The sequence below is a fragment of the Halichoerus grypus genome, chromosome X (genome assembly GCF_964656455.1).
Source record: "Halichoerus grypus chromosome X, mHalGry1.hap1.1, whole genome shotgun sequence".
In the NCBI taxonomy this organism is placed as follows: domain Eukaryota; kingdom Metazoa; phylum Chordata; class Mammalia; order Carnivora; family Phocidae; genus Halichoerus; species Halichoerus grypus.
Genome location: NC_135727.1, coordinates 111,710,215 through 111,736,309, shown reverse-complemented (window position 1 = coordinate 111,736,309; position 26,095 = coordinate 111,710,215). Strand labels below are relative to the sequence as shown.

The window sequence follows — 26,095 nt, the reverse complement described above, 5'->3', positions numbered from 1 at the left end:
CCTTTTTTTTTTAAAGATTTTATCTATTTATTTGACAGACAGAGACACAGCGAGAGAGGGAACACAAGCAGGGAGAGTGGGAGAGGGAGAAGCAGGCTCCCCGTGGAGCAAGACGGAGCAAGGAGCTCGATGCAGGGCTCAATCCCAGGACCCTGGGATCATGACCTGAGCTGAAGGCAAACATTTAACGACTGAGCCACCCAGGCGCCCCTGTTTCCCTTTCTTCTACCTCTTCCCTTCTTTCCTCCATTCTCAAAATATCCTTAATCTTATATGTTAACACATGTGAACCTTTGGCCCCTGAAGTCATGCTCATTCTCTTGCACTCCAGATCTTCAAGATAAAAATATTCATTACTCGAGAGATAGAATTGAAACTATGTGTTTTAGGGGCGCCTGGGTGGCTCAGTCATTTAAGCCTCTGCCTTCGGCTCAGGTCATGATCCCAGAGTCCTGGGATCCCCGCATCAGGCTCCCTGCTCAGCGGGGAGTCTGCTTCTCCCTCTCACTCTCCCTCTGTGCGCTCTCCCTCTGTGCGCGCATGCTCTCTCTCTCTCAAATAAATAAATAAAATCTTAAAAGAAACTATGTTTTAAATATATACAGCATGCTGTTTACCTCTAATAAGTGTTCAATTTATTTATTTGATTATTAAATTTAATTATTAGAAGAAAGCAATTAATACAGACATGTGAAAAATACAACTTGATTGGGGGTTTTCACTTTAAAATTCGCTTTAAATCCTATTTTGATAATGATCCTAGTATAGGACAGCTAGGATAGAAGCTGGACTAGATGAAGGACAAATCCTTTCTGCTTAGGGAATCAGTTTGCCTGACATACGAATAGCTGTATCCCTACTCCAGATACCTGTACCCACATACCTTTATGATCATTAACATTCTAGTGATACTGTAAGTGTAGCAGTGGAATAGTCTTCCTCATTTCATGTTGGTATGGAAAATCCCTCAAGTATTTGACCACCTTGACAGGAAGCTTTCGTGTGTTGGGTAACGTGTGTCAGGTTTGTGGCCATTAGCCTAGTAGCTTAGCTCTTCTCTCACCTCCACAGAATTCATAATATCCAACCTGTTAAAAGAGGCTTTCCTTCCCCAATAATAGTTTGAAGTCCAGTTACAGAAATCTCAGTCTCTCTGGCTTTTTAGATACAAGGCCTTCTGTGCATGTTCCTGGGAAAGGAGAGTTGATTAGATAGAGACTTATTTTCTTTGTAAATTAATGTCCCACTCCAGCCCCATTTTCTGCTTTCCTTGAGGAACACTCAGTGACTGTACTTGTGCAGGAAAGTCAAATTCTTTAGTTTTGTTATATAAGACATCAGATGAGCTAAAGAGAATCTTTTTCCAGAAGCATCTCTTAAGCCCCAGAGTGGAATCACAAGTAGGGCAGTGGACTAGCGAATGGACAGGCATGCCTGTGGGAAGCACATTCGGCTTGCTGCAGATGGGTGAGACATGAAAATAGATTTGGGAGTAGTAAGAAGATTCAAAGCAAGGTCAAGAGAGCTGGGGAGCTGAATATAAAGTTTTCTTTGAACCTGTTTCAATAACACATGAAAACATTTGCTAAGATGGATGATATTTTCTTCAGGGATTCTTTCCTTATGCCTCTTGCTATTTAGAAATTGTAGACCCTGGAAATATTTATTAAAATCCTTTGTAATCTAAGTACTCAGAAGGGCATAGAGTGTTTTGGGCTTTGAGAGGGGTAACACAACAGGCAAATGTCAGCATTAGCAGTTGATAACATATATATTTTTTGCCTTCTGTCATTCTAGCACTCTACCTCAGTGTGACTTCTGTATGTTTTCACAACTTGATAGAGTGTGCTGTTTAGCCTCATGATTTATACTTATTAAACCTTGTTTGTATAAATATATGACCATTTAGCCATACTGTGGAGGACTTGCTAAAACACAGACTGCTGGCCACCACCCCTGGAGTGTCTGGTTCTAGGTCTTGGGTGGGTTGGGGGCAAGAATTGGCACCTCTGGGGCGCTGAGTGGCATAGTCGGTTAAGCATCCGACTCCTGGTTTTTGGCTGAGGGTTGTGAGGTTGAGCCCCACGTGGGGTCTGCTTGGAACTCACTCTCCCTCTGCCCTTCCCCCCCCCAAAAAAATAAATAAAAATAAAAGAATTGGCATCTCTAACACGTCCCCAGGTGATGCTGCTGGTCTGGAGACCATGCTTTGAGAACCACTCTCCTAGGCATTCACCAGTGTATACTACCCCATTCAAGAAAGCAGTCAAGTGAAAACAGTAATGATGTGATTAATAATGGTGGTGTAATGAGATTTGGTTAAGAGGAAATATTTTCAGTGATGGGAACATATGTATATTTTCCTAACCTCAGTTATGGATAAGTCATGGAGGCTTATGGAGAACCTCATGTTTGTTTTTTAAAATTATGTCATAGAGGGGCACCTGGGTGGCTCAGACGTTAAGCATCTGCCTTCGGCTCAGGTCATGATCCCAGGGTCCTGGGATCGAGCCCCGCATCGGGCTCCCTGCTCCGCGGGAAGCCTGCTTCTCTCTCTCCCCTCCCCCTGCTTGTGTTCCCTCTCTCGCTGTCTCTCTCTCTGTCAAATAAATAAATAAAATCTTTTTTAAAAAAAGAATTCTTAAAAAAAAATTATGTCATAATAGAACAGACCTTACAACCATCTAGCCAGATACAACACCCTTCTCTGTGAAAGAAGAGATTAAGATCCCCATAGATGAGATCTCTCCAACTTCGGTTTGTTGTTGTTTTTGTTTTGTTTTGTTTTGTTTTGTTTTGTTTTTAAAGAGGCAGAGCCAGGAGAAGTGATGGAATAAGAAAACTATGTTAGGGAAGGGAGCTTTTAGGAGGACTAATTCTCCAAATATAAGAGAAACCATTTGAGTATTTATTCAGCCACTTAATATCCTTAAATTAAATTCAGCCCCAAAGTTGATTTTAGGCATTCTGAGCATAGGTCTGTACTGATTGTATTGTATTTTTTTTTCACCTGTAGTGATTTTAATCACCACCCCGCTCTCCCATAGTGGTTTTAACACAGTTATTTTTTCCAGTTGCAGAGATTCTTTGGTGGCTTAGTTCTTGGGTCCACAGCCCTAGATTATTGGGAAATAGGATGCTGGAGGTAGCCCATTGAAAGTGTTGGTAAATGTTAGGTTTTGAAAATGGTAGCTATTATAATTAAACAAGAAAAATAATATATAAAAATGGGAGGGGAAAGAGGGAAATGATCATTATTTACAGATCCCTGTAAACCCAGAAATCCCAATGAAATCAACCAAAAAACTACCACAGACAAAAAGAATTTAATAAGGTCATTAGTTACAAAATTAATATTAAAAAATCAATAGTTTTGATCTATACCAACAACAATCAGTTAGAAAATATAATGAAAGAACTAAATACCATTTATGGTTATGACTAAACAGATTAAATACCTAGGGATAAACTTAACAAGAAATGTGCCATATATATAGATAGATATAGATATAAATAAAACTATAATTATAAATGTTAACTGAAGGATTTAAAAGACTTTGGTAAATGGTAAAGTATATTATATTCTTGGCTAGGATTGTTCTCTGAGTTTATCCATAAATTTAAAGCTTCCCTAGTTTTTAAATAATTCATAGGAAAATTCCTACAAATAAGATGACTTACTGCCAGTTATTAAAATTTTTAGGACTTTAGGGTCATTAACATATTTTGGTGCTTTCCCGATTTTGATGGAGCCAATATAGAAAGTCCAGAAGCAGACCTAAAAGTTGCATTGAGTATTTTATAAAGGGGTAGTTTGTGTCAGTAGGGAATAGTCATCTGGGGAAAAAATACAGTTGAATTTCTTCCTTGCTCCCTACACTAAGATAAATTCCAAATGGGTCAAAAACTTAGAAGATGAAACTAACATGAACATTTATCCATAGAAGACATCCAGATGGCCAAAAGACACATGAAAAGATGGTCATCATTACTTACCATCAGGGAAATGCAAATCAAAACTACAGTGAGGGGGTGCCTGGGGGGCTCAGTCAGTTAGGCATTTGACCTTTAATTTCTGCTCGGTTCACGATCTTGAGGACATGGGATGGAGCACCACAGCGGGCTCCAAGCTCAGTGCAAGGTCTGCTTCAGCTTCTCTTTCCGTCTCCTTCCCCCTCTGCCACTCTCCCTGCTCGCACTCACTCTGTCTCTTAAATAAATAGGGGCGCCTGAGTGGCTCAGTTGGTTGAGCATCTGACTGTTGGTTTTGTCTCAGGTCATGCTCTCAGGGTCGTGAGATTGAGCCCCGTGTCAGGCTCTGCCTTGAGTGGGGAGTCTGGGGATTCTCTCAATGCTTTGCCCTCTGCCCTTCCCCCACTCTCTCACTCTCTAAAATAAGTCTTTTAAAATATATAAGTAGATAAATAAATCTTTTTTTAAAACTACAATGAGATATCACCTCACACCTGTGACAATGGCTAAAATCCACAACACAAGAAAAAACAGGTATTGGCGAGGATGTGGAGAGAAAAGAACACTCCTACACTGTTGGTGGGAATGCAAACTGGTACAGCCATTGTGAAAAACAGTATGGAGGTTCCTCAAAAAGTTAAAAATAGAACTAACCTATGATCCAGAAATCACACTCCTGGGTACAAGAACACTAATTCAAAAGGATACATGCACCCCTGTGTTTGTAGCATCGTTATTTACAATAGCCAAAATACAGAAGCAGCCCAAGTGTCCATTGATTGATGGATGGATAAAGAGGATGTGGCGCATATACACAATGGAATATTATTCGGACATGAAAAAGAATGAAATCTTGCCATTTGCAACAACATGGGTGGAGCTAGAGAATATAATGCTAAGCCAAATAAGTCAGTCAGAGAAAGAAAAATACCATATGGTTTCACATATATGTGACATTTAAGAAACAAACAAGCAAAGGAAAAAGGCAAACCAAGAAACAGGCTTTTAATTATAGAGAACAAAGTAGTGGTTACCAGAGGGGAGAGAGTGGGGTAATGGAGATTAAGGAGGGCACTTGTGATGAGCACCAGGTGATATATGGAAGTGTTGAATCACTATATGGTACACCTAAAACTAATATAACACTGTATGTTAACTAACTGGAATTAAAATGAAAACTTAAAAAAGAAAATGAAACTGTAGGGGCACCTGGCTGGCTCAGTCAGTGGAGCGTGTGGCTCTTGATCTCAGAGTTGTGAGTTTGAGCCCCACATTGGGTGTAGAGATTACTTAAAAATAAAATCTTTCCAAAAAATGATGAACATATAAAAGTGATGTTTTTAATAATCTTGGATTTGGGAAGACTTCTTGAAACAACACAATTCAGAATTCAAGAAGGGAAAATATCAGTAAATTTGACTACAAATTAATAAAAGTTTCTGTAAGGTGAAAATTATACATATACACATAAAATACTGTAAAATCAAAAGAGAAATGTTGAACTGGGGAAAATCTTTGCAACCCATAAAGCAAATAAAGGCCTAATTTCTTTTAGATATAAAGTGCTCTTGCAAATCAATGAGAAAAAGACCAACAACCTAGTAGAAAAATAGGTAAGGGACAGGAACAGGCAGTTAGCTCATAGAAAAAGAAATGCAAAGGACTTATACACTCAGGTAGAGATACTCAAGCTTACTCTTAAGTTCAGAAGCCTGAATGAATACCACTTTTCACCTATCAGAATGACAAAGATCCAAAAGTTAATTGGTTGTGCAGGTAAAGGTGTGAGGAAAGGCATACTCACATACACTGTGATGGGTATGAAAACTGGTATGCCCTCTTCCGACCACAATTGGGCAACGTCTGTCAATATTTGAAATGAAATGCCATTTGGCGGGGCGCCTGGGTGGCTCACTCGTTAAGCGTCTGCGGCTCAGGTCATGATCCCAGGGTCCTGGGATCGAGCCCCGCATCGGGCTCCCTGCTCTGCGGGAAGCCTGCTTCTCCCTCTCCTGCTCCCCCTGCTTGTGTTTCCTCTCTCGCTGTGTCTTTCTCTGTCAAATAAATAAAATCTTTAAAAAAAAAAAAAAGGAAATGCCATTTGGCTTAGCAGTTCCAATTTGGGTATCTCTCCTTATAGATGGATGTACAGTTACTTGCAGGTGATGTCAAAGGTAATGTACAAGGATATTCCTTGTAACATTATTGATAATAGTGGGAAACTGAAAACAACCTAATTGTTGATCAGAAGAGGATTCATTGAGTTATTACAATCATACAATAGAATTCTGTACAGCCGTTAAAAAGAATATCACAGGTCTATATGTACTTATAGGGTATAATTTCCTCCACTTTTAAGCAAAACAAGTTTTAAGAAGAATATATATGATAAATTTCTATTTTTTTAAAGATTTATTTATTTTAGAGTGTGCCGCAGGGAGGGGTAGAGGGAGGGGGAGAGAGAGTCTCAAGCAGACCACACTGAGCACAGAACCCAACACGGGGCTCAATCTCACGACCCTGAGATCGCGACCTGAGTCAAAACCAAGAGTCAGATGCCTAAACGGCTGTACCACCCAGGTGCCCCTCTGCCTTTTTAAAAATAAGGGGAGTGGGGGCACTTGGCTGGCTCGGTAGAGCATGTAACTCTTGGTCTCAGGGTCAAGAGTTCAAGCCCCACGTTGGGTGTAGGGATTACTTAATACAGATTACTTTAAAAATGAACCAAGCAAAGAAAAAAAATGAGAACATTGTTCATAACAAAAATTTTACTTAACCCATTATATCCAAAATATTTTAATCTATGTTAAAAATAATATATTTTATATTTTTTGGACTAAGTCTTTGAAATTTGGCTTTATATTTTACACTGGCAGCACATTTCAGTTTGGACTAGCCACATTTCAAGTACTCAAGCACGTACAGCTACTGGCTCCTGCATTAAACAAAATAGGTGTAGAGAGTAAAGAGTGCTAGGCTAGAAGTTCAAAGACCTGGGTGGCCCCACAGCAATTGCTGTGACAGTATACAAGGAATTCGCTCTTTCCCGGGCCTTATTTTCCTCAGATAGAATATGAAGGATTAGACTAGAGCTCTAAAGTCCCTTCCCAACTTTAAAATTTAGGGTTCAAATATATTGTTTCATATTACTTACCAAAGCAAAAATGTGATTGTGTTTTCTTTCATAGACCCCCTTTTCACCAGCACTCCTAAAATTCTGTGTTCATAATCTAGGGACTGTATTGTTATTGCTAGAATAAGATTCTTTGTTTATGGTTTCTTTAAAAGAAGAATGTTACTCAGCTGTAAGCCAAGTAGGAATTGGTCAGTTCTTTTAATAGAAATAAGTCAGGTTTGAGGCTTTGCTAATTCCAATGCTGTATAGAGAGCTTCAAAAGAGTAAAAGTCACATCAACAGTATCTAAAGAAAGAGTAACTATTGAAGAAGAAAGTTGAGAGACAAGTTTTTAAGGTACAATTCTGTTTATAAAATTCATTTTTCAGAAGGTAACAACCAGTAGTTGTCTTTGAACAAGAGAGAAGGAGAATAATATGGACATGGGATCTCAGCCACGACTACACAATTAGAATCACTTGGGGAGCTTTGTTAAATTCCTGATGGCCATTCTGTACTTCAGAATGGTGCTTTTCAAAGCATGGTTCCCAGAGTATCAGTATCACCTGGAACTTGTTAGAAATGCAAATTTTCAGGCCTTATCCTGAGACCTGGTGAATTGGAAACCCTAAAGTGGTGCCCAGCAGCCTGTATTGTAACCTCCTCTGGTGAATCCCATGTGCAGTCAGAGATGAGAATTCTAGAGCAGGAAGGTTTACGGGGCAGAGGTGGCTTTCATATTGAGTGCCAGCTTTCATCCTGTATCAGCCGTGGGGATGGAGTTGGAGATGCAGTGCGGTTTGCCTGCTAGGTATTTGCCATTCCTGATTTTGGGAATTGGGGTAAGTAATTTATTGGCATTATAGGGAGTTGGATGGATTATAGGATGTTGCATTTCACAAATAGAAGTCAAGAAGCATCCTATCCAGTCAGCCAAAAAGAAAAAAAAAAAAAAAAAGAGAAAGGGAGATAAAACAGAGGAAAAAAGAAAAGGAAAAAACAAACAAACATTGGAACAGAAGCCACAAAAGGTTGGGCAGAAGGAAACAGTATACTAGGTAAAATGTTATAAGTGAAGAAATTCGGGCTAGATTACAAAATATTTCTTTTATATGTAAGGGTTTCTTAAGTGTCATGGGGATTTTAGACCCACTTTGTGGTCTGTCATCAGTTCTGTTTGATCAAAAAGTACTGAAGGCTTGTTCAACCCTTTATCATTTGGCATTAAAGGATACGTTTCCACTTAACGTTTAGACTTTTGATAGGATGCACTTAATACAGGTATGGTAAATTCAGAATGAACTAAACCAGAAAATAAATATATTCGCCAAGTGTAAAGAGGTTGTCACTGACTAAGAAGGAGTTAATGTGTCACATTCTTTTGATTTCTACTCCTCGGGAGAAATCACAGCATCTGTAATTTCGGAGGCATATTCTGAAGAATGTTACATTGTGATTTCTCTAAGCTGAATCTTAGAGATCTGTCTGGGAGTTTGCAGCTCTGACAAAATAAGAATGGACCCATTATAGGATCAGGTTCGTTTGATTTTTCAAAAGTTAGGGGAAATACGCAGATCATTTCAGAGACTTCTTTTGCTCTGCCTTGTTGTGAGGCAGATGAAGGAAAGCAGGCTGGGCTATGTTGCGAGGGTTGGGAGCTTATTTTTTGAGATCTCGGCAGTACAACTTCTACAAGCCCTTTCTGTGTGTATTCTTCTTTTCTCCTCCCAGAATACTACATTTTCCCTGGGAACGCAATTTTGGTAATTTCCAAAAAGCGAGGCATTACAGCAGAATTTGTTCGTCTTAGAAAAAAAACGCTCCTTCACTATTGCAGTTAGATCCTTCCTTTCATACCTGAGTAAAAACAAGTCTGATACAACTTTTCTCATCATCACATTTATTATAGAAAAGATACTACTACTTGTGAGACCGTGTTTATCTACTAAAAATACGATTTCGATTTTTGTATTAATTTCGGAGTGCTCAGTTTATATTTTTAGCTTGTTTTGTGAACTGGGCTCTGCGTATAAAGTGGTTTGCAGCACACTGGTGATATTGTTGAACATGTTCCTCAAATAGCAAACATGCATTTCCACAGCTTTTTGGACAGAACCACAGTTAATAATTTATTTACAGGAAAAATGTATGGTTTTTAAAATTATTAGTGTTTCTCATCTTATGTTCTGGCATTTACATTATGAAACTTCATCTCGGCGTGTAGACTTACCTTGTATTGCCAAAAGGAAAGAAGTGGCTTTTCTGCAAAGCTAAATAGTTTTGACTTTATTGTCTGCTACGAAACAGCTGCTGATACCAGAAAAATGCCGTCTCATCATTGGGTCTGGGGTGTCCAAAAGAAGCAGGAAAAAAATGACTGTAGCTCCCTGTCTGCCCTGGCCCTCTCCTCTTTTCTCTCCGTTTTCATTGCCGTGAAGAGCAGGAGAACAATATTCTGCAATTAAGGATTCCATTAAGTTGAAGAAAAGAGCAAATGGGGGATGTTTGTTCTCCAAGCTGAAAAAATTTCTCTGGGGTGGGGGGGATAGTGGTAGTGGTATAGAGAGAGGTGGGTGGAGAGACGAAGTCAGGGCTGTTTGTTGAATATACTGTTAAGGACTGTTACCATCCTAATTAATCAAGTTAGAAATTACAGCTGTAGTCGGTTTCCCCCCAATTCTTGTTATCAATTTTCTTCTCTTTTGAGACAAAGCAAATATAAATTTTGTGTTCATTTGTCATTCGTTCTTTGACTTCAGCATCTCTGAAAATAACAATGTAGCACAAAAGCCCAGTATTTACCTAGTTGTAATGTGGGTTGCCATGGTGTTTTGCAAATTATTGCAATTATGTTCACCATGCGAGTCGCCCTTGGTAACTGGCGAAAAAACTGATAATCCTGTTTTGAACAAAAGGTCAAATTGCTGAATAGAAAGTCTTGATTAACTAAAAGATGTACAAAGTGGAATTATTTCCTACCATTCAGAAATAGTTCTTGATCGGGTTTGGGGGAGGGGGTGAGTAAGTACATCTGATTACTGAAGTACAAAGCATTGAAAGGATGTTGTCTTGAGCCTTTCATGTAGTCTTAATGGTGGCTTTTTTGTCAAATTTACCCATTTGCGGCATTGAAAGAGGCAGCTGCATTTAAGCTGGAGAGACGGTGCTTTTTCAAGAGTTCAGTGCAAGGAAAGTTCTCAGCAGTATCTGCAGTTTACTAGTAGCCCCTGGTCTATTAAAACTGATGTGCCGCATTTGAGCCCATTGCTCTCAGTACTTGTGAACCCCTCTGGCTGATGATCTAATAAAGTGCTCTTACTGGACAATCTCTGATCAGCTACTTAGAAAGGAGCTTGGGGGAGGGGCTGAGGGACACCCTCACAGGCAGTCAGACTTGGTGTAGGCCAGAAGAGACTTGAGCGAGTGGCCAAACCGAAAGGTTTGTCCTGATGATAATCGGTGCTGAGCTGTGATCACAATTTTTCTTCTGGAAGGAAATCTTAATTTTATTCAAAGTTGAATAAGGAAAGATTAGAAATGTCTTTTTGAAATTCAAAAAATCCATCTTTGTGAATTTGTTTCTTAAATTTTAGGCATCCATAAAATACATGATCCTACGTTTATGTAAAACCAAAAGTTTCCCAGGTTACAGCCAAAGGTCAAATGGATTTTATCTCTTCTGTATCTGGCAGAGCATCTGGGGGGAGTGAATTTCGAAGGCAGGGGGTCTCTTCTTTTCTTAATGGCCACCTGAAAAATCAATTCTCAAAACTTTTGAGAGTGTGTGAAAGTGGCATGAAAGCAAAGCAAACCTTAACAAGTTTGTGGGTTTACATTCTACATCACCTAGCAACCCCCTGGCTCGGCCAGATCTCTTGTCTACCCTTAGTTCTGTTTACAGACTATTCAAACGGCCCTTCGAAACCATGAAAGATATTCAGTTTCATTAGTACCATTCTCAAGGAGAAAATAATTAAAGTTAAATGAACAAACATTGCCTGGTGATGGTTTGAACTCCATTCTGATTTTAAGATGTCCTTTGAGGCACTTGCATAGATAGGTCAGTTTTAACATTTGTTGTTCAGTACCTAAAGGCATATCACATTAAACTATACCAAAAATTACTAGCCTGCTAACAAACAAACAATAAAAATTACTTTTAGCTAGACTTTAGCAAAGAAAAGAAATTCTGCTAATAATAAGGTTCTAGGCATGCCCACCTGATTGAATTTTTTTAATTTGATTCCTACCCTGGACATCTGAGTTGAACCGTACATACGGTGAATAAAAGGCAGGGGAGGGGGCGTGGGGAACAAAGCACCTCTGTTTAAAACGGATTTATTACCTACCTTCAGAGATCCAACATCATAAAGAAAAGTATTCAAATCATATTCCATAGAAGGCTGTGTGCATTTTAATGAGTGGCTTAATTTAATAAATGATTCTACCGCTACTAATACATGCCCTGCCACTTTCTACTTGGGAACTGCTATGTGCTTAAGTTGACCTATATTTAAAATTTCTGAATTAGTAAAAAAAAAATTTTTAAAGAAAAAACATTTTTTCGTGTGCCTTTTTTTTTTTCTCATAAGCACGTTTGCTGAAAATTCATCTTGGTAACAACCAAGCACCTATGATATAGTTCAAAATATTTTTCACATGTATTAGTGATTTGATTATATTGAATGCTCCTGGCAAAACTGTCTCTTCCTTCATTAGTAACAGCTTTCTAATTATAAAAACAACATATGCTTGTTGTAGAAAATTCAGAAACTACAGAAGCAGAAGAAACCACCTACAGATAACCAGTGATAACATTTTAGGGTAGTTCCTTCCAGTCTTTTTTTTTCTGTGTACATACTGATGAAACTAAGGCTTGAGTTTACTTTAAATTTGTTAGTATGTGTTCGTAGCAAAGGCGATGTTTTTTCATCTTTGAAGACTTGAGAGGCAGGAGTGGTCGCACAAGTAGGGAACAGTTTTTCTTAGAGGCTTAGTCGGTAAAATATTCATATAAGCAACAGAGTAGCCATTTGACCATCTCGTTCTTCATGATTCTTCCTTTTCCTTGTTGAAATGTCTGTATGCCTTAACTGACACATCCATTTGTAACCATTCATGTTGGAAAGTCACAGTTGGAATAGTACATCCCCAAGTCACTTGTAGCTTCACATAGGGAAAAAAAAGTCTTTTATGAAAAGATTTGTAATACAATAGAGATTAATGGAATGTGGAGAGGAAAATGCTTTCTGTTTCTCATGTAAAGTAAAAGCAGGGCAGCTTGCAGATCTTGTATTCTTACTATTTGTATTTTGTTAGATCTCTAACATCCACAGTACATGGCTGGGTTGCATGAGCTCTTTGTGCTTTGTTGACAGTTGACAGACAAAGCAAAATTATTCCTGAAGCAAGGTACTGTGTACTTAGTTGTGACCTATTATAGCCTACGAATGTAGCTTGCTTTTGAGTTGGATGAATAGGGAGAGTATTTTATAGAATAGGCTTGAATATACTAAGAGAGATTTTAGCTGCCCATACAGAAAGATACATGTCCTCCATTGAACTTTTTACCCCCGAAACGTAATTTTCTTTATAAAATGATTTTAAGTATATTTTCCCCTGTTGCTTGCATGGCGACGATTTTAACTGTTCTACTATTGTCCTACAGTGGTAAAATAAAATTGCTGGTAATTGTTGGCTTTCTCTGCTCACAGTATAGCAGGAGGAGATGGCTTGCATGGGGCTCTTTAATGTACCTCAGGGACATCTTCTGATGCTCAACCCTCTGATTGCAAATTAAAATAACAGGGCTGTGGTATTGGATTTGATGTGAGGCAAAGCAGAACAACTTGCTAATTTATCATGTAATATACAATTGCTGAGGTTGGAATTTGTCCACTTGTGGTGCTATTCTGTGTGCTTAAATGAGGACCACTGTTTGCATCTAACCTATCATAACAGTTTGGGAGTGCTCCATTATCCTTTCAGCAAACTGATGGCAGAGTCTGGTCCTCACACAAATGATAAGATCAATAAGTTTCAAATAACTTGGATGAAATGACATGTGACTGTTCATTTAAAGAGATATCTTACTTTAAAAATCAATTTTGGTAATATTTAAAATTCTTAACATTGACTGACGAGGCACTTTCCACTTCTCTTTTGTTTGATAATTTTGTTAAAAATATTTTTGTATTAAGTTCAGTGAATAGTTTATATATGTATATTTCCTGATTTGCTCTTTCATCTCCTACCCTGGCACCTCTCTGAGACTTACTAATCACTCTTTGACAGGCCAGCATGCTGCAGTGTAGAAGATTTAACTTTAAAAGCAAAATTATGTTCCTGTTAAAACTTCCCCTGGAGATCTTAGGAAAATTTTCTCCCAGTTTTGGGTGCAAATGTGGGTCAGAAAGCAATTTGTTTTTTGATATTTCTGGAAATCCCAAATCACAACATGTCATTCTTCAAAAGCAGCTGTGGGCCCATACTGTGCACTGTCTGTAAGACCCATTTTACACTGGGGATAATTCCATGACAGAAAAATGTGATTGCAAGGGAACCCCAGAACATTTATAAATGGTTTTGGGTGAAAAGAGTGTCTGGTGTGCTCAGAGTGCATATCATTTGGGGAGAGGAGCAGTTAATGGCCATTATAGGAAAATAGTAATGATGTGATAAACTCTGTAAGAGCACGTATGCTGGCAGACCTCGCCCCGCGCTGCTGTCCCCGCACTCCTGGAGAGCCATTACAATTGAAACTAAATCATACGTCAGCGCACTACTGTGGTGTGTTGTGTCTTCAAATCTCTGAGGCCTGAAATAAAGCAGACACCCCTTCCTCTTCCCTCACCATCCATTCTGCCATCTATAACTTCAAATCTAGTACAGTTTTGTCAGGAAAAACATGGAAAGTTCACTTACGTTGACTACATCGTTCTATTATTTTGCATTCAAATTGCAAAGCACCTCCACCTAATCTTACCAGTTACCCATCATTGTAGCTCTCCATTTTGGTTAACACCAGGTGGAAACTGACCAGGCTCTTTCCTGGTTGGAATAGTACATCTTTAACAGTGTCTTGTCACCTGTAGCTGAGCACCAGTGTTCCCCAGTAGTGGAGGCGTGTGTAGGGTAGTAATAATATTGTACATTTAATGAACAGTGTTGAGGGCTCTGAGCAACCTTATTAGAGTAAATACTATTACCTCTTGTTTCGTATATGAGGAAACTGAGGCTCAGAGGAAAGGTTCAGTGACTTACGTGAAATTACCCCTCAATAAATGGGTGGGGAGAATCCACATTCACGTGCAGTTTTTCATAACCTTGTTTCTGTATTTTTCATTGAGTGTGAACCTGTGTGCTAGAGATGGGAGAGGACACCACCGGTTCCAAAGTGGGTCATCCCCCAGGCCTGACCTTCCAGTTAGGGAGGTAAAATAAGATTGTTCAGGGACAGTGCACAGCATTGTATGCTCGGTGGCAGTAGCATAGAGGGAGAAGTCCCTGGAGGGTGGGGAGGTTTCACAGGAGAGGAGTGGAAATGATGCTCAAGGAATGGCCATGTTAGGCGAAAATTCTACAGCATGAGCCAAGACAAGGAGTTGGCAATAGGCAAAATGTGTTGAGGACTGTGAGAAAACCAATCCAATGGGGCGAAGAGTTTGTGTAAGAGAAAGTCAGGATGGGATGAGGCTGGAAAGATTTGGAAGCCAAACGAAAGCATGCATTCTCTAAGGAAGGTTTACTGCTGGGGGGCATGGGAGTGAAGGGCCCTTGGGAAGCTACACTGGGCACATCTTTACACTGGATGTGGGAGAGAATGGAGTTCGGGAAACCAGGTAGGAGGCTGTTAAAGTAGATCAACTTTGAGGTCTGGGCTTTGGTGAAGTAGATGACAATGGGACTGCAAGGCCAGTGGATAAATTGGGTGACTGATTGGAAGTGGGAGGAGAAGGACCCACCATATATTTGATTCAAGAGTATGAGAACTGTGCATTTTTCTTTCTCCTTGGAGTTTTAGACCCTTATTATTTTCTATAAACTGGCTCCTGTGTATTATTTTGTTGCTTCTGTTCATTCATTTATTCAGAAGATTTTTTTGAGTGCCTCCTCTGTGCCACATTTCCAGGTCTGGATGATTTCTGTGTGTGCATCCTTCTAAAAATACAAAAGTACACAAATGGGTAAGTTTGTGTTTAAGGTGCACCTACCAGGAACGCCTCAGTTACAAGTGGAAATTGATCCCTTTTTAGCACGTGCAGACAGAGACCATTTTAGTTGAGACCTCAGAAATATAATTTAGCAATCAGAACCAATCAGCATTTGACATAATTTCGTACACAATGATTTCAAGGAATTAGTGATGCTGAAACTAAAGTAACAGGTGATGGATCTTTGCATGTTTTGGTAAAGGTTTATTTTGCTGTTGGCCAGGGTGGCCTCACCTCTTTTGAACCCTCTACTTATAAATGTGGTTAAGGTAGGCATCTGAAAACGTAATGACTTTATTCCTGTTGGTTGTGATAGTTTGGCATTTACATATGGCATTGCATAATAAAATGACATATTTGGATGGCACATATCCTTGGAGTGGTTCTGGGGGTTTTCATAAAACCCATCCCTTTTTATAGGTTGGACTTCCAAAGAACTACATTTTGTTAATTTTTTTGCCATTGACTTGGCATTGTAACTTTGGGCTGTACATTATTTCCCAACACGGGAAATAAAAGTAAGTTTAGTTTTGTCTTTGTGAGTGGATTTATTCAGTGCTAGTATTTGTAACTAATATTTTCAAAGACTGGCATATTTAATTTTAACAACGCAGATGGTTCTTGAAAGGTAGATTTGGTTTAGTCCATTAATATTTGCTGGGGGAACAAAGGGTTAACCAAAGTGTACTTGGCAAAATCAAATGGAAGCAAAGCATATATTGAATATGATTAGGGTCTGTTTCCCTCACAGAAGAGTTTTATTTAAAATACACCATGACCAAAAGCTTAATTATCAAAATAAAACAAGAGGAATCAAGAGTTACAGGCTTCTGATACTGTGTTTCAGCCCCAGTTCCCTTCACACAGTTATCAGCATGTGTAATTTCCATGCATAATAGCACGAGTTATTGTTGTCATTTGTTAAAGGGAGATTAACAGATAGTAAGTACAAACAAACCCAAATAAGTACTGAATAGAGAGGTGACAAAGAAGAAAAGACCTCTTTAATGTTAATTATAACTGGTAGGAAGTCTAGACAAATTATATTATCTGTTTTCTATATGATTTGAAAGGACATTTAGTTAGTAACTCTGTCAGAGATAGAGTTAGGTGTTTGCTTTAGAAACAGGTGAGGTGACAATTTAGCATCTCCTTGGTTGGCAGCTCGCGAGTGAGTCATGAAGTTGTAGTAAATTGATGGAATCAGGTTTCCAAAACACCCAAAGAGAGGTTGAGCTTTTCGAAGGGTATATTTTAAAAATTAAAGTATAATTTTAACTTATAGGTTGTATCCCAGTAATTAAAAATTTATTGTCTCAAAACATGGAGGTTGTTGCCTGTCTGCTTGCTTTTTAAAACTTTTGTTTAGGGGCGCCTGGGTGGCTCAGTCGTTAAGCGTCTGCCTTTGGCTCAGGTCATGATCCCAGGGTCCTGGGATCGAGCCCCACATCGGGCTCCCTGCTCAGTGGGAAGCCTGCTTCTCCCTCTCCCGCACCCCTGTTTGTGCTCCCTCTCTCAGTATCTCTCTCTCTCTCTCTCTCTCTCAAATAAATAAATAAAATCTTTAAAAAAAAAAAAAAAAAAAAAAAACTTTTGTTTAGAGTTGAATGAATTACAACTGGGATTGGCATCGTTAACTGATACCTATTCCGAAATGTGTAAATCCTTAGACAGCAACTTTAAGGTAGCAAAGCCAAATGAACGATCAAGGAGTTGTGTCATACATGGTTTGCTTGAATTCTACTGCTTCCTTTATTAATATGCCTAAATGGGTACCTCCAGAAACAACTAGTCTTGCTGTTAGTATTTATAGGCTGCATTGAAAATTTAATACCTGCTGCGGTCAGCACCACTACCTTCCTATGTATCCCCCATGCCTAGGACAGGCTAAACCGAAGTGTCTGGTTTCCTTAATTTTGAGGGGCCATTGATTGTGAACTGCACTCTTGACTTAACAGTGTTTTTGAAGGAAACAAATACATTATTAAATGTATATATCAATTGTAAACACGTCTGAGTTTCTGAAATATCAAAATGTGAATTAAAATCTTGTCCTTAAGGCAGGAAAATATAGTTATAGGCCCTATGAATTGGAACAGAGAGTTGCCTGTGACTCAGAACCGCTAATTCCTTGTTCTAGTTTGTGTTCTGCTGTGGTAGTAGTAGTTTGTCTCAGGTAGGATCCACACGACTCCAACCCTTGTCCGTCTCGTTTGGCATTTTTAGTTGGTACCATACAACTTGGTTCTTAAAGTCAAACTTTAATGAATTGCTTTTAGTCTTTGTGTGTGTGAACCTTTCTTATTTAGGTTGTCATTTCCTGAAAGTCTGTACCTGGGGCCTCTTTGGCTACTCCACACAATATTTAATGTAATTCTGGGCATATATTAAAGGTTTCATAAGGAGTCCTTGAGATCCTCTATCTGAAAAGTTTAAATTTTAAAATGGCTCAGCATATCGATTGAAGACAGGAATGAAGTTCACTGTGCATGTATTGACTAGGTGAATTTTACAATCTTTAAAGGTAGTATATTTTCTTTTAGTCAAAAAGTTCTACAGTCTACTTTCTCTGGCTGTGAAAGCCATAAATGGAGCTGAAAGAACTGATTTTTGGGGCTCTCTCTTGAGTCTGGTTGTAGTTTCTTCCAAGAAGAGCCTATTCTGAGGACTGAGGTCACACAGCACAGCAATGAGTGGGGACATCCCGCAGATTTGGATTAAAGCCATGTGGCAATGTTAATAAGTGGCAGATGAAGGTTCCCAATGTAATTAAGCAGCATTTGTATATATACTGCTCTTACCTAGGGAGAAAAGACCAACAAGTTGCTCAGTCGAGAAACAGAGAACAGGGTTAAACACGTCATTGATTCTTTTCTTAATCACATCACACATAGCTCTCTCTGGCTTTCATTCTTTTGCATGTGTTATTCTCTCTGCCTAAGTGGTCTTTCCTGCTTTCTCCACCTACCAAACTTCTACTCACTCTTCAAGACCAGCTCAAAAGTTCTGCTTCTCCAGATACTCCCAAGACACAAAGACAGTCATGTCCCTATTTGCAGCTGCCTGCTTGGGAACACCATGTAACCGGGAATGCACCTTGTACCCCAGCACCTCAGCCTACTTTGCTTCACCTTATTGTGCCTAATACATGCAGCACTAAACCCACAGACCCTGATGCCTTCAGAAGAATGCCTGAGCTTTGGGGCGCCTGGGTGGCTCAGTCGGCTAGGCATCTGACTCTTGGTGTCAGCTCAGGTCATGATCTCGGTTGTGAGATCAAGCCCCGAGTTGGGCTCCACACTCAGCCAAGAACACCTGAGCTTTGCTCCACCCCATTTGTGCAGTTTTGTATCCCTTTTTGAACAGATATGTTTTATAGCAAACATGATACTGATTTAAGATAATAGGCATATTGTTATCACATCTCTGTGAGAAAATTCAAACAAGAGCAGGAGGAGAGGGTAACTGAAGAAGGAAAGTGAGAAGAGAGTCTAAAGGCCAGAGAAGTGGGCAATGACTATTTCAGAAGTGGGACAAGAGTGGTTGGTTGAAATTGTCCTTGAAAACATTGCAGCCGGTTTTATGCCTCCAGATTATGTGTGTAGAAGAATCTGTCTTAATTTCAAATAATTGCTTACTTTAAGTGTTTCTTATATGCCGAGTATAGCTCTAAGTGTGCTAAATATATTGCATCATTACAACCTGTAAAATACTGTTGTTGGGCCTATTTTACAGAGAAGGAAGCTGAGCACAGCAATTAAAAAAGTCACTAGCTAGTAGTCGTTCAGCTACTGGGAAAGTCATTCATTTCTACGTGGTATGCTCTTTTTTTAAGATTTATGTATTTATTTTAGAGAGAGAGCGTGCACACAAGCAGGGGGGAGGGGCAGAGGGAGAGGGAGAAGCAGGCTCCCCGCTGAGCAGGGAGCCCGACATGGGCCTCGATCCCAGGACCCCGGGATCATGACCTGAGCTGAAGGCAGACGCTTAACTGACTGAGCCACCCAGGCGCCCTACGTGGTATACTCTTGACTTTGATAATGGTCTTTATTAATGACCGAAAACCCATCCGTGTGTAATCATATAAGCTTTTATTGGGAGGTTTTACTGTATGCATGCCAGGGGGTATATATTAAAAAGGGAAGAATATCTCATGTGATCTTTTATTTTTTTAAAAAACTTGATGAGTTTCCCAACTGTTAAGGTTGGGGCATAGATCAAAGTGACATGTCAGAGAAGAATGATAAGGAGCTATTTCAGAATCTCTAAGGAAGTTTGAACGAAATGAGTCCATCTTGAAAGGGTTTTTGTTTTGCTTTTTTTTTTTTTTAAAAGATTTACTTATTTATTTATTTGAGAGAGAGAGAGAGAGAAGCAGATTAGCAGATTACCTGCTCAGTGCGGAGCCTGAGACAGGGCTTGATCTCACCACCTTGTGATCATGACCTGAGCCAAAACCAAGAGTCGAACGCCTAACCGACTGAGCCACCCAGGTGCCCCTGAAAGGATTTTTTATTTGTATTTGTTTGATGGTGGTAATAAGACTGAAGTGTTCTCTTTCTTCTCTCAAGGGCTGGTTGATTTGTGAGGAGCCAACGTGTCGCAATCGAACTCGGCGCCTTCCCCTTCAGTTCTCCCGAAATGGGCCTGTTTGCCAAGTCTGCATGAAAGCTACACTTCGGCCAGAGGTAATAGTCACATGATGCTAAAGAACTGTGTAGAAGGGGGCGGGGGTGTGTATTTTCCCATCCCTTAGCTCTGAGAGGTAGATATTTGGTATTTGCCCTCTGGAAACACCCTGCTACCACATATGTGTATTTTTAAAAAATTCAGACTTCAAAAAAATAAATGCTTTATTTTTTCACATCATGAACAATACTACACTTATATCTAAAAGATAAACTGACTAGTTCTCACAGGAATTACTCTGATTTCTTTGGTTGCCACTTCATAATTACACGGAAGAAACTGCTTTTGTAGAAACTTGTCCTTAGACTAGGTCAGAACCCCTTTTGTAAGGGCCACAAAACCTCCCAAACCTGTGCCCTAAAGGGTTTATTGTATTTGTATGGGATTCCATTGTTTATAAGGGACAGCATATCCACTTTTTCTCTACCTTAGCACATACACCTGAGGGAGGAGGCCAACTATCATTAGTGACTTCCAACTAGGGAGCACACTGTCTGGACACACCTTCCTGGTAATTAAAATGCTTTCCTTCTGTTGTACCCTTGGAGCATCATCAACCCAAGTAGCATTCCCCAAACTCTGGGGAGAGAAACGTTTGAAGGTCTTCCTTGCAAAGAGGGTTTTGTGATCAGGTACATCCAGCAAACTCTGGGCTAGCCAGAGTTAAACAAGCTTATTGCAGATTGTCTGAGAACCTCTAAAATGATAATATGCAATCAACCTCACCAATACAGGCCTGTAATGTGCCTTGCTTTCCAAATTTGTCTGGCCCGAGGATTTATAAGGATTTTGGTGAGAAGAAGGTAGGAATAAGGAACCTGTTATTTACTTTTTTTTTTTTTTTAATGCAGAGGCAGGGTTCTGTAATCGGGTCTTGACTTCAGGTCTTTTCACTGAAAAGGGTTGATACGCAGGCTAGTTTTAGGAAAATATTTTAAAGTTCTAATGGCTTCTTATTTTAAGATAATAGATCATTTCACAAATATTAGCAAGGAGTCAGGAACTACAAATGACTACTACCATCGTATATTCCCTTGTTCTTTTGCATAGCCATATGTATTTTTTTAAAGATTTTATTTATTTATTTACTTATTTATTTGAGAGAGAGAGCCACTGAGAGCAGAAGCACGGGGGAGGGGCAGAGGGAGAAGGTGAAGCCAACTCCCCGCTGAGCAGGGAGCCATGTGCGGGACTTGATCCCAGGACCCCCGGATCATGACCCAAGCCAAAGGCAGACGCTTAACTGACTGAGTCACCCAGGCGCCCCGCCATATATATTTTTTACATGGTTTCAGTCATGATGAAAATATGCTTCTGTATCGTGTTTATCTTTTGTCAAGCATCTGTCAATGTTGTTACATCATTTTCAGTACGAAAACCAAATTTAACCGTTTTCTCTTGTTGGACATTTTAGGCTACTTTTACTATCTCTTTGTTAGAAAATTGTAATGAATATTCTCCTGCTTACATTATTTTTTGTTGTTATTTGAAATATTTCTTGAGGATAAAGTCTTATCGACAATACATATCAAAATTCCTAAATACAATATGGTCTGATTCATATTGCCACATTGCTTTCTTAATGGGTTATCCCAACTTAAACTGTAGCTGGTACTTGATGCATGTACCGGTTTACCACTGTCTTTGCAGCATTTGGACATTATCATTATTTTTAACTAATTTAGTAAGGATAAAATGTTCTTTGCCTTATTTTGTATATCTTTGATAATTAGTAAAGTATATAGTTTTTTTTTAACAAAAACATGAAACACGTAGTGGGAATTAGGTGTTGTACTAAGTTGGTCTCATCCCAACACTTGGATTAGCAGGTGTAGGAAGAGAACAAAAGTATATATATTTAGGGTGACTCATCACTCCACTTGTAGACTCTAGGGGAATCACCTGGCTTCATGAACCGATGCTGCCTTTGAGACTGCTTAAACATCTAGCTCATCAAGTCAAGTTCAGTGAAAATCGAATTACTTCTTAGAAAGTCAGTGAGTTTTATGATGATTCCATTGTTGGTGAGGGAAAATAAAAGGAGAGTGGATAGCTAGTAGATTGGTAGCCCGCCAGTAAATGTTGATGATGTTATTGGTAGTGGTTTAATACATCAGGTCACCATTTATCATTTAGTATCTTTTTTTTTAATGAGTGAGCCAACACAGGCATTTTGAAGTACTTTTTCCCCTTCATATCCTTGTCCTCAAAATGGTGACATTTTGGCAGGCATTTACCAAGGTTATCAGCTACTCTTGACAGGAAGGAGCTTTCATAGTGTAGGGTCATATTGCTTGGGTCGTATTGCTGCTCAGAACATGACCCTTTGGGATAACTGGAGGTTCAGAGCATCCTGGTTGGTGATACTGCCTGTAGCTGTTCCTCACAGGGACCTTGACAGTGGGTCTGAGCCCACTCTTCTGCAGTTCGTTTGGAGTTGCTAGTGATGAGTTGGGCATTGCATGCTTCTGCGTATGAGGTTCCTGGGCTTTCCTAGTAGGAGGAAAAAGCTGCATCTTTCCAGAGACCATTCCAAAGAAGCTCCAGAATCAGTGGTAGAATGGACAGGATCATTGTAATTACCATAGGGTTTTCTCAAGTGTCTGTTTTTCAGGATTATGCTTACCTGACCCTTAAGTTGTAGGGTGCTGTGCCTCAATCATACATTACTTTCATTTGATAATTATTTATTGAACACCTACTACATCCTAGGCACTGTGGAGCTGGGGGCACACCAACAAACAGGACATTTTCTTATTTATAAAGGTAGTTTCATATTATGTAGATTATATAAAATTGATATCTGTGGGCAAAAATAGGCATTTGTAATTATCTGTTTGGACAAAAGCACCAGACTTTCCCAATGCTTGCCTAGTGGGGGCTTTAAATACTTTGTTCAAGTCTGATGGTAAAGCACTTGCCTCTTACCATGCCAGTCTCATCCCTACGTAATAAATCTCTCATTTAGTCCTGGGTTGCATTTGGCTTGAGTACTTTCCAGGATTGACTTGGGGTATAAAAGCTGGCTCTTCTTCTGACTTATGTTGCCAGAGTCATAAGAAAGCTGGGACAGTTTTGTTCCCAGGGTTTTAGATGTGTCTCTCTTCTCAGATACCTTTAGAAAAAAAAAAATCAGTAAAGTTTTTTTATGTTCACAGGAATTTAACAGTATTCAAATTGCTGATTATTAAAAATACATTCTCTGATTGTTCTCTGTTACATGGGAAGTGCACATAAATTCAGGAATTCAAGCTTCAATATATGCATGAGTTCCTAAATAAATAGAACCCTTTTTCACACTGTAGGTAGACACAGGACTTTCCCAAGTTAGAGAATAAATATTTTACTATCTCTTTATTTCAAGGATGTGGTTTTGACTTCTTACGGTGACCAAAATCTGTCTGGCTGTGAGGTGAACCGACGGGATTCTGTATTATGTAATTCACCAAAACTAAACAGTTAGTTTGTTTTGTTTTGTTTGCACTATAAAACTAAGATTTCAAACTAAATTAAACTTTTTCTCACTATCATTTCTGTTCTTGATACAGAGGTGAGAAAGCATCTACATGTGACTCCCTGGGTTGTGGCAGAAATCACTGAGGAAGTTTCACAGCCCCTGGAGTAGAGTGCTGTGATGGATCCCTTCAGAACTCAGTTGTTTATTCAGCTAAATTTCTTGAAGGCCACTTTTAAGGAAAGTAGTAGAATGACTTCTAGTTCTACTTTGGGATACCCTTAGTCTTTCTCACATTATCCTCAGTTGTAAAATTGTGAAAATCCTTTATACTGGAATGTGTGTACCATACAGGACTTCGGCCTTCAAAGGAGAAGAAGGGGTAATACTGAACTTGTGGTCATTGTATGTTACAATTTCAAAATGGTTGCAGCTGAACAAAGTATTGATTTGATAAGTAGGTTAGGGACAGTGAGAATATTGCCAGGCTACCTGAGACAGTGTCTTGTTTCTGCATAAGATGAAAGCATGAAAATAACTGTGATCTCTTAGGGCAATAATTATGAGTCGTGCAAGAAGAGAACCTTAGAACTGTGATAGAAAGTCTTAAACATCTGTACCTAGTCACTGGTTACCATCTAGGAGACAGTGGATTTTTCCCATGAAGGGTCTTTTGGACTTGCCCATTGTGATTTTGATGTGCCTGTTTGTTGATGCAGAGTTCGTTAAATTCTACAGACAGCTTTTTTTAACCATGAAGCAGATGCTAGCTTTCTTTTTCAATAGATTTTTTTATTTTTTTTTTATCAAGGTGAAATTCACATAACAAAATCAACCATTTTAAAGTGAATAATGAAGTGGCACTTAGTACATTCACAAATGTTGTAAGACCACCACTTCTGTCTAGTTCCAAAATGTTTTCAACACCCCAGAAGAAAACCCTGTACTCTTTAAGCAGTTGTACCCCATTCTTCCCCTTCTCCCAGTCCCTGGGAACCACTGATCTGCTTTACGTCTCTATGGATTTACCTATTCTGGATATTTCATATACAAGGAATCATATAATATGTGACCTTTTGTGTCTGGCTTCTTTGACCTAGCATATTTCTGAGGTTCATCCGTGTTATAACCTGTTTCAGTACTTCATTCTTTTTTATGACCAAGTAATAGTCTATTGAATAGATACACCACAATCTGTTTGTCCATTCATCCATCCATGGACATTTAGGTTGCTTCTTTCAATATACTTTAAAGTTTATTTTATTTTCATTAGCTAGACAGATCTTACATTTGGCCTAAATATGTGTTGCATGGCTTACTTGTTGGTCCTCGTTCAGCTGAACGCTACTGCACAAAGCTAGGCTGATCCCTTCCTCTGTTCCTGCGTTCAGTAAGCACTTGGTCAGCACCAGCTCTGCCTGCTTTGAGAACTTTTTAGATACTTAAAGGTAGCTATCTTCCTGAGCCTTCTCCTCCTTGGCCCAATTTTCCTAGGTCTTCAACCATTTCCCTAGTGCTCTGCTTTTAGAATAATCATCCTAGTCTAGAGTTTGTGTCCCAGTAAAGTGAGGAGCCTAAAACAGCATGCAGCCCTTCAAGTGCTCTTGCTAGCACTAGTCTGGAGCAGAATAAACCTACCGCTGCTAACTTTTCTAGGTAGTAAATTTCTATGAAGTCTATTTAGGGTTGCATTAACTTTCCTAGTATCCATATTCACAGTGTTGACTCATTTTGAACATTCCATCTACTAAGATACGTAATGTTTTCGCACATGCAACTGCTAAGCCATGCCTTACTAGGTTTTCTTTTTTTTTTAAGATTTTATTTATTTATTTGAGAGAGAGAGCATGAGAGGGGGGAGGGTCAGAGGGAGAAGCAGACTCCCCGCTAAACAGGGATCCCGATGCGGAACTCGATCCCGGGACTCCAGAATCATGACCTGAGCCGAAGGCAGTCGCTCAACCAACTGAGCCATTTAGGCACCCTTTACCAGGTTTTCTGAGATTCATGTGTTTTTTTTAGATCTATCTATAAGACTCCATTAATAGTGTGTTAGTTTCCTAAGTCTGCTGTAACAAAGTACCACAAGCTAGGTGGCCTAAAACAAGAGAAAGGTATTGTTTGACAGTTCTGGAAGCTAAGTAGAAGTCGGAAGTCCAGGGGACAGCAGGGCTTTCTCCTCCTGAAAACTGTAGGGAAGAATCATTCCTTGCTTCCTGTAGCTTCTAGTAATCTTTGGTGTTCGTTGGCCTGTAGGCACATCACTGCAGTCTCTGCTTACATAGTTACGTGGCCATCTTGTCCCTCTGTAGGTCTGTCTCTCTTCTCCTTCCTATAACAATACCAGTCATATTGGATTGGGGCCTACGTTAATCCAGTATGACCTCACCTTCATTTGGTTTTCTCTGCCAAGACCCTATTTCCAAATAGGACTTCAGTATATCTTTTTAGGGACACGGTTCAATCCATACGATAGGAATTGTACTGAGCTTAGGGAAATGGAAACCAAAAGTAACAGTAGCTTAACCAGAATAAACATTTAATTCACTAAGAAACTTTAATTTTTTCTCACATGACATAAATCCAGGGGTGGGCTGTCCAAGATGGCGGTGGTGGCTCCCTAGTGTCATCAGGTGTGCAGGTGCCCCCTGC

The 26,095-nt window shown here is 39.4% G+C and overlaps 1 protein-coding gene across 1 annotated transcript in view; it reads left to right on the top strand.

Annotated features, from left to right (window-relative positions):
* POLA1 (DNA polymerase alpha 1, catalytic subunit) overlaps positions 1 to 26,095 on the top strand; it is a 290,758-nt gene that overhangs the window by 170,052 nt on the left and 94,611 nt on the right. The window contains exon 35 of the mRNA XM_078065178.1: positions 19,872 to 19,988. Within this exon, the coding sequence (XP_077921304.1) occupies positions 19,872 to 19,988 (117 nt within the window). The remainder of the gene's footprint in view (positions 1 to 19,871; positions 19,989 to 26,095) is intronic.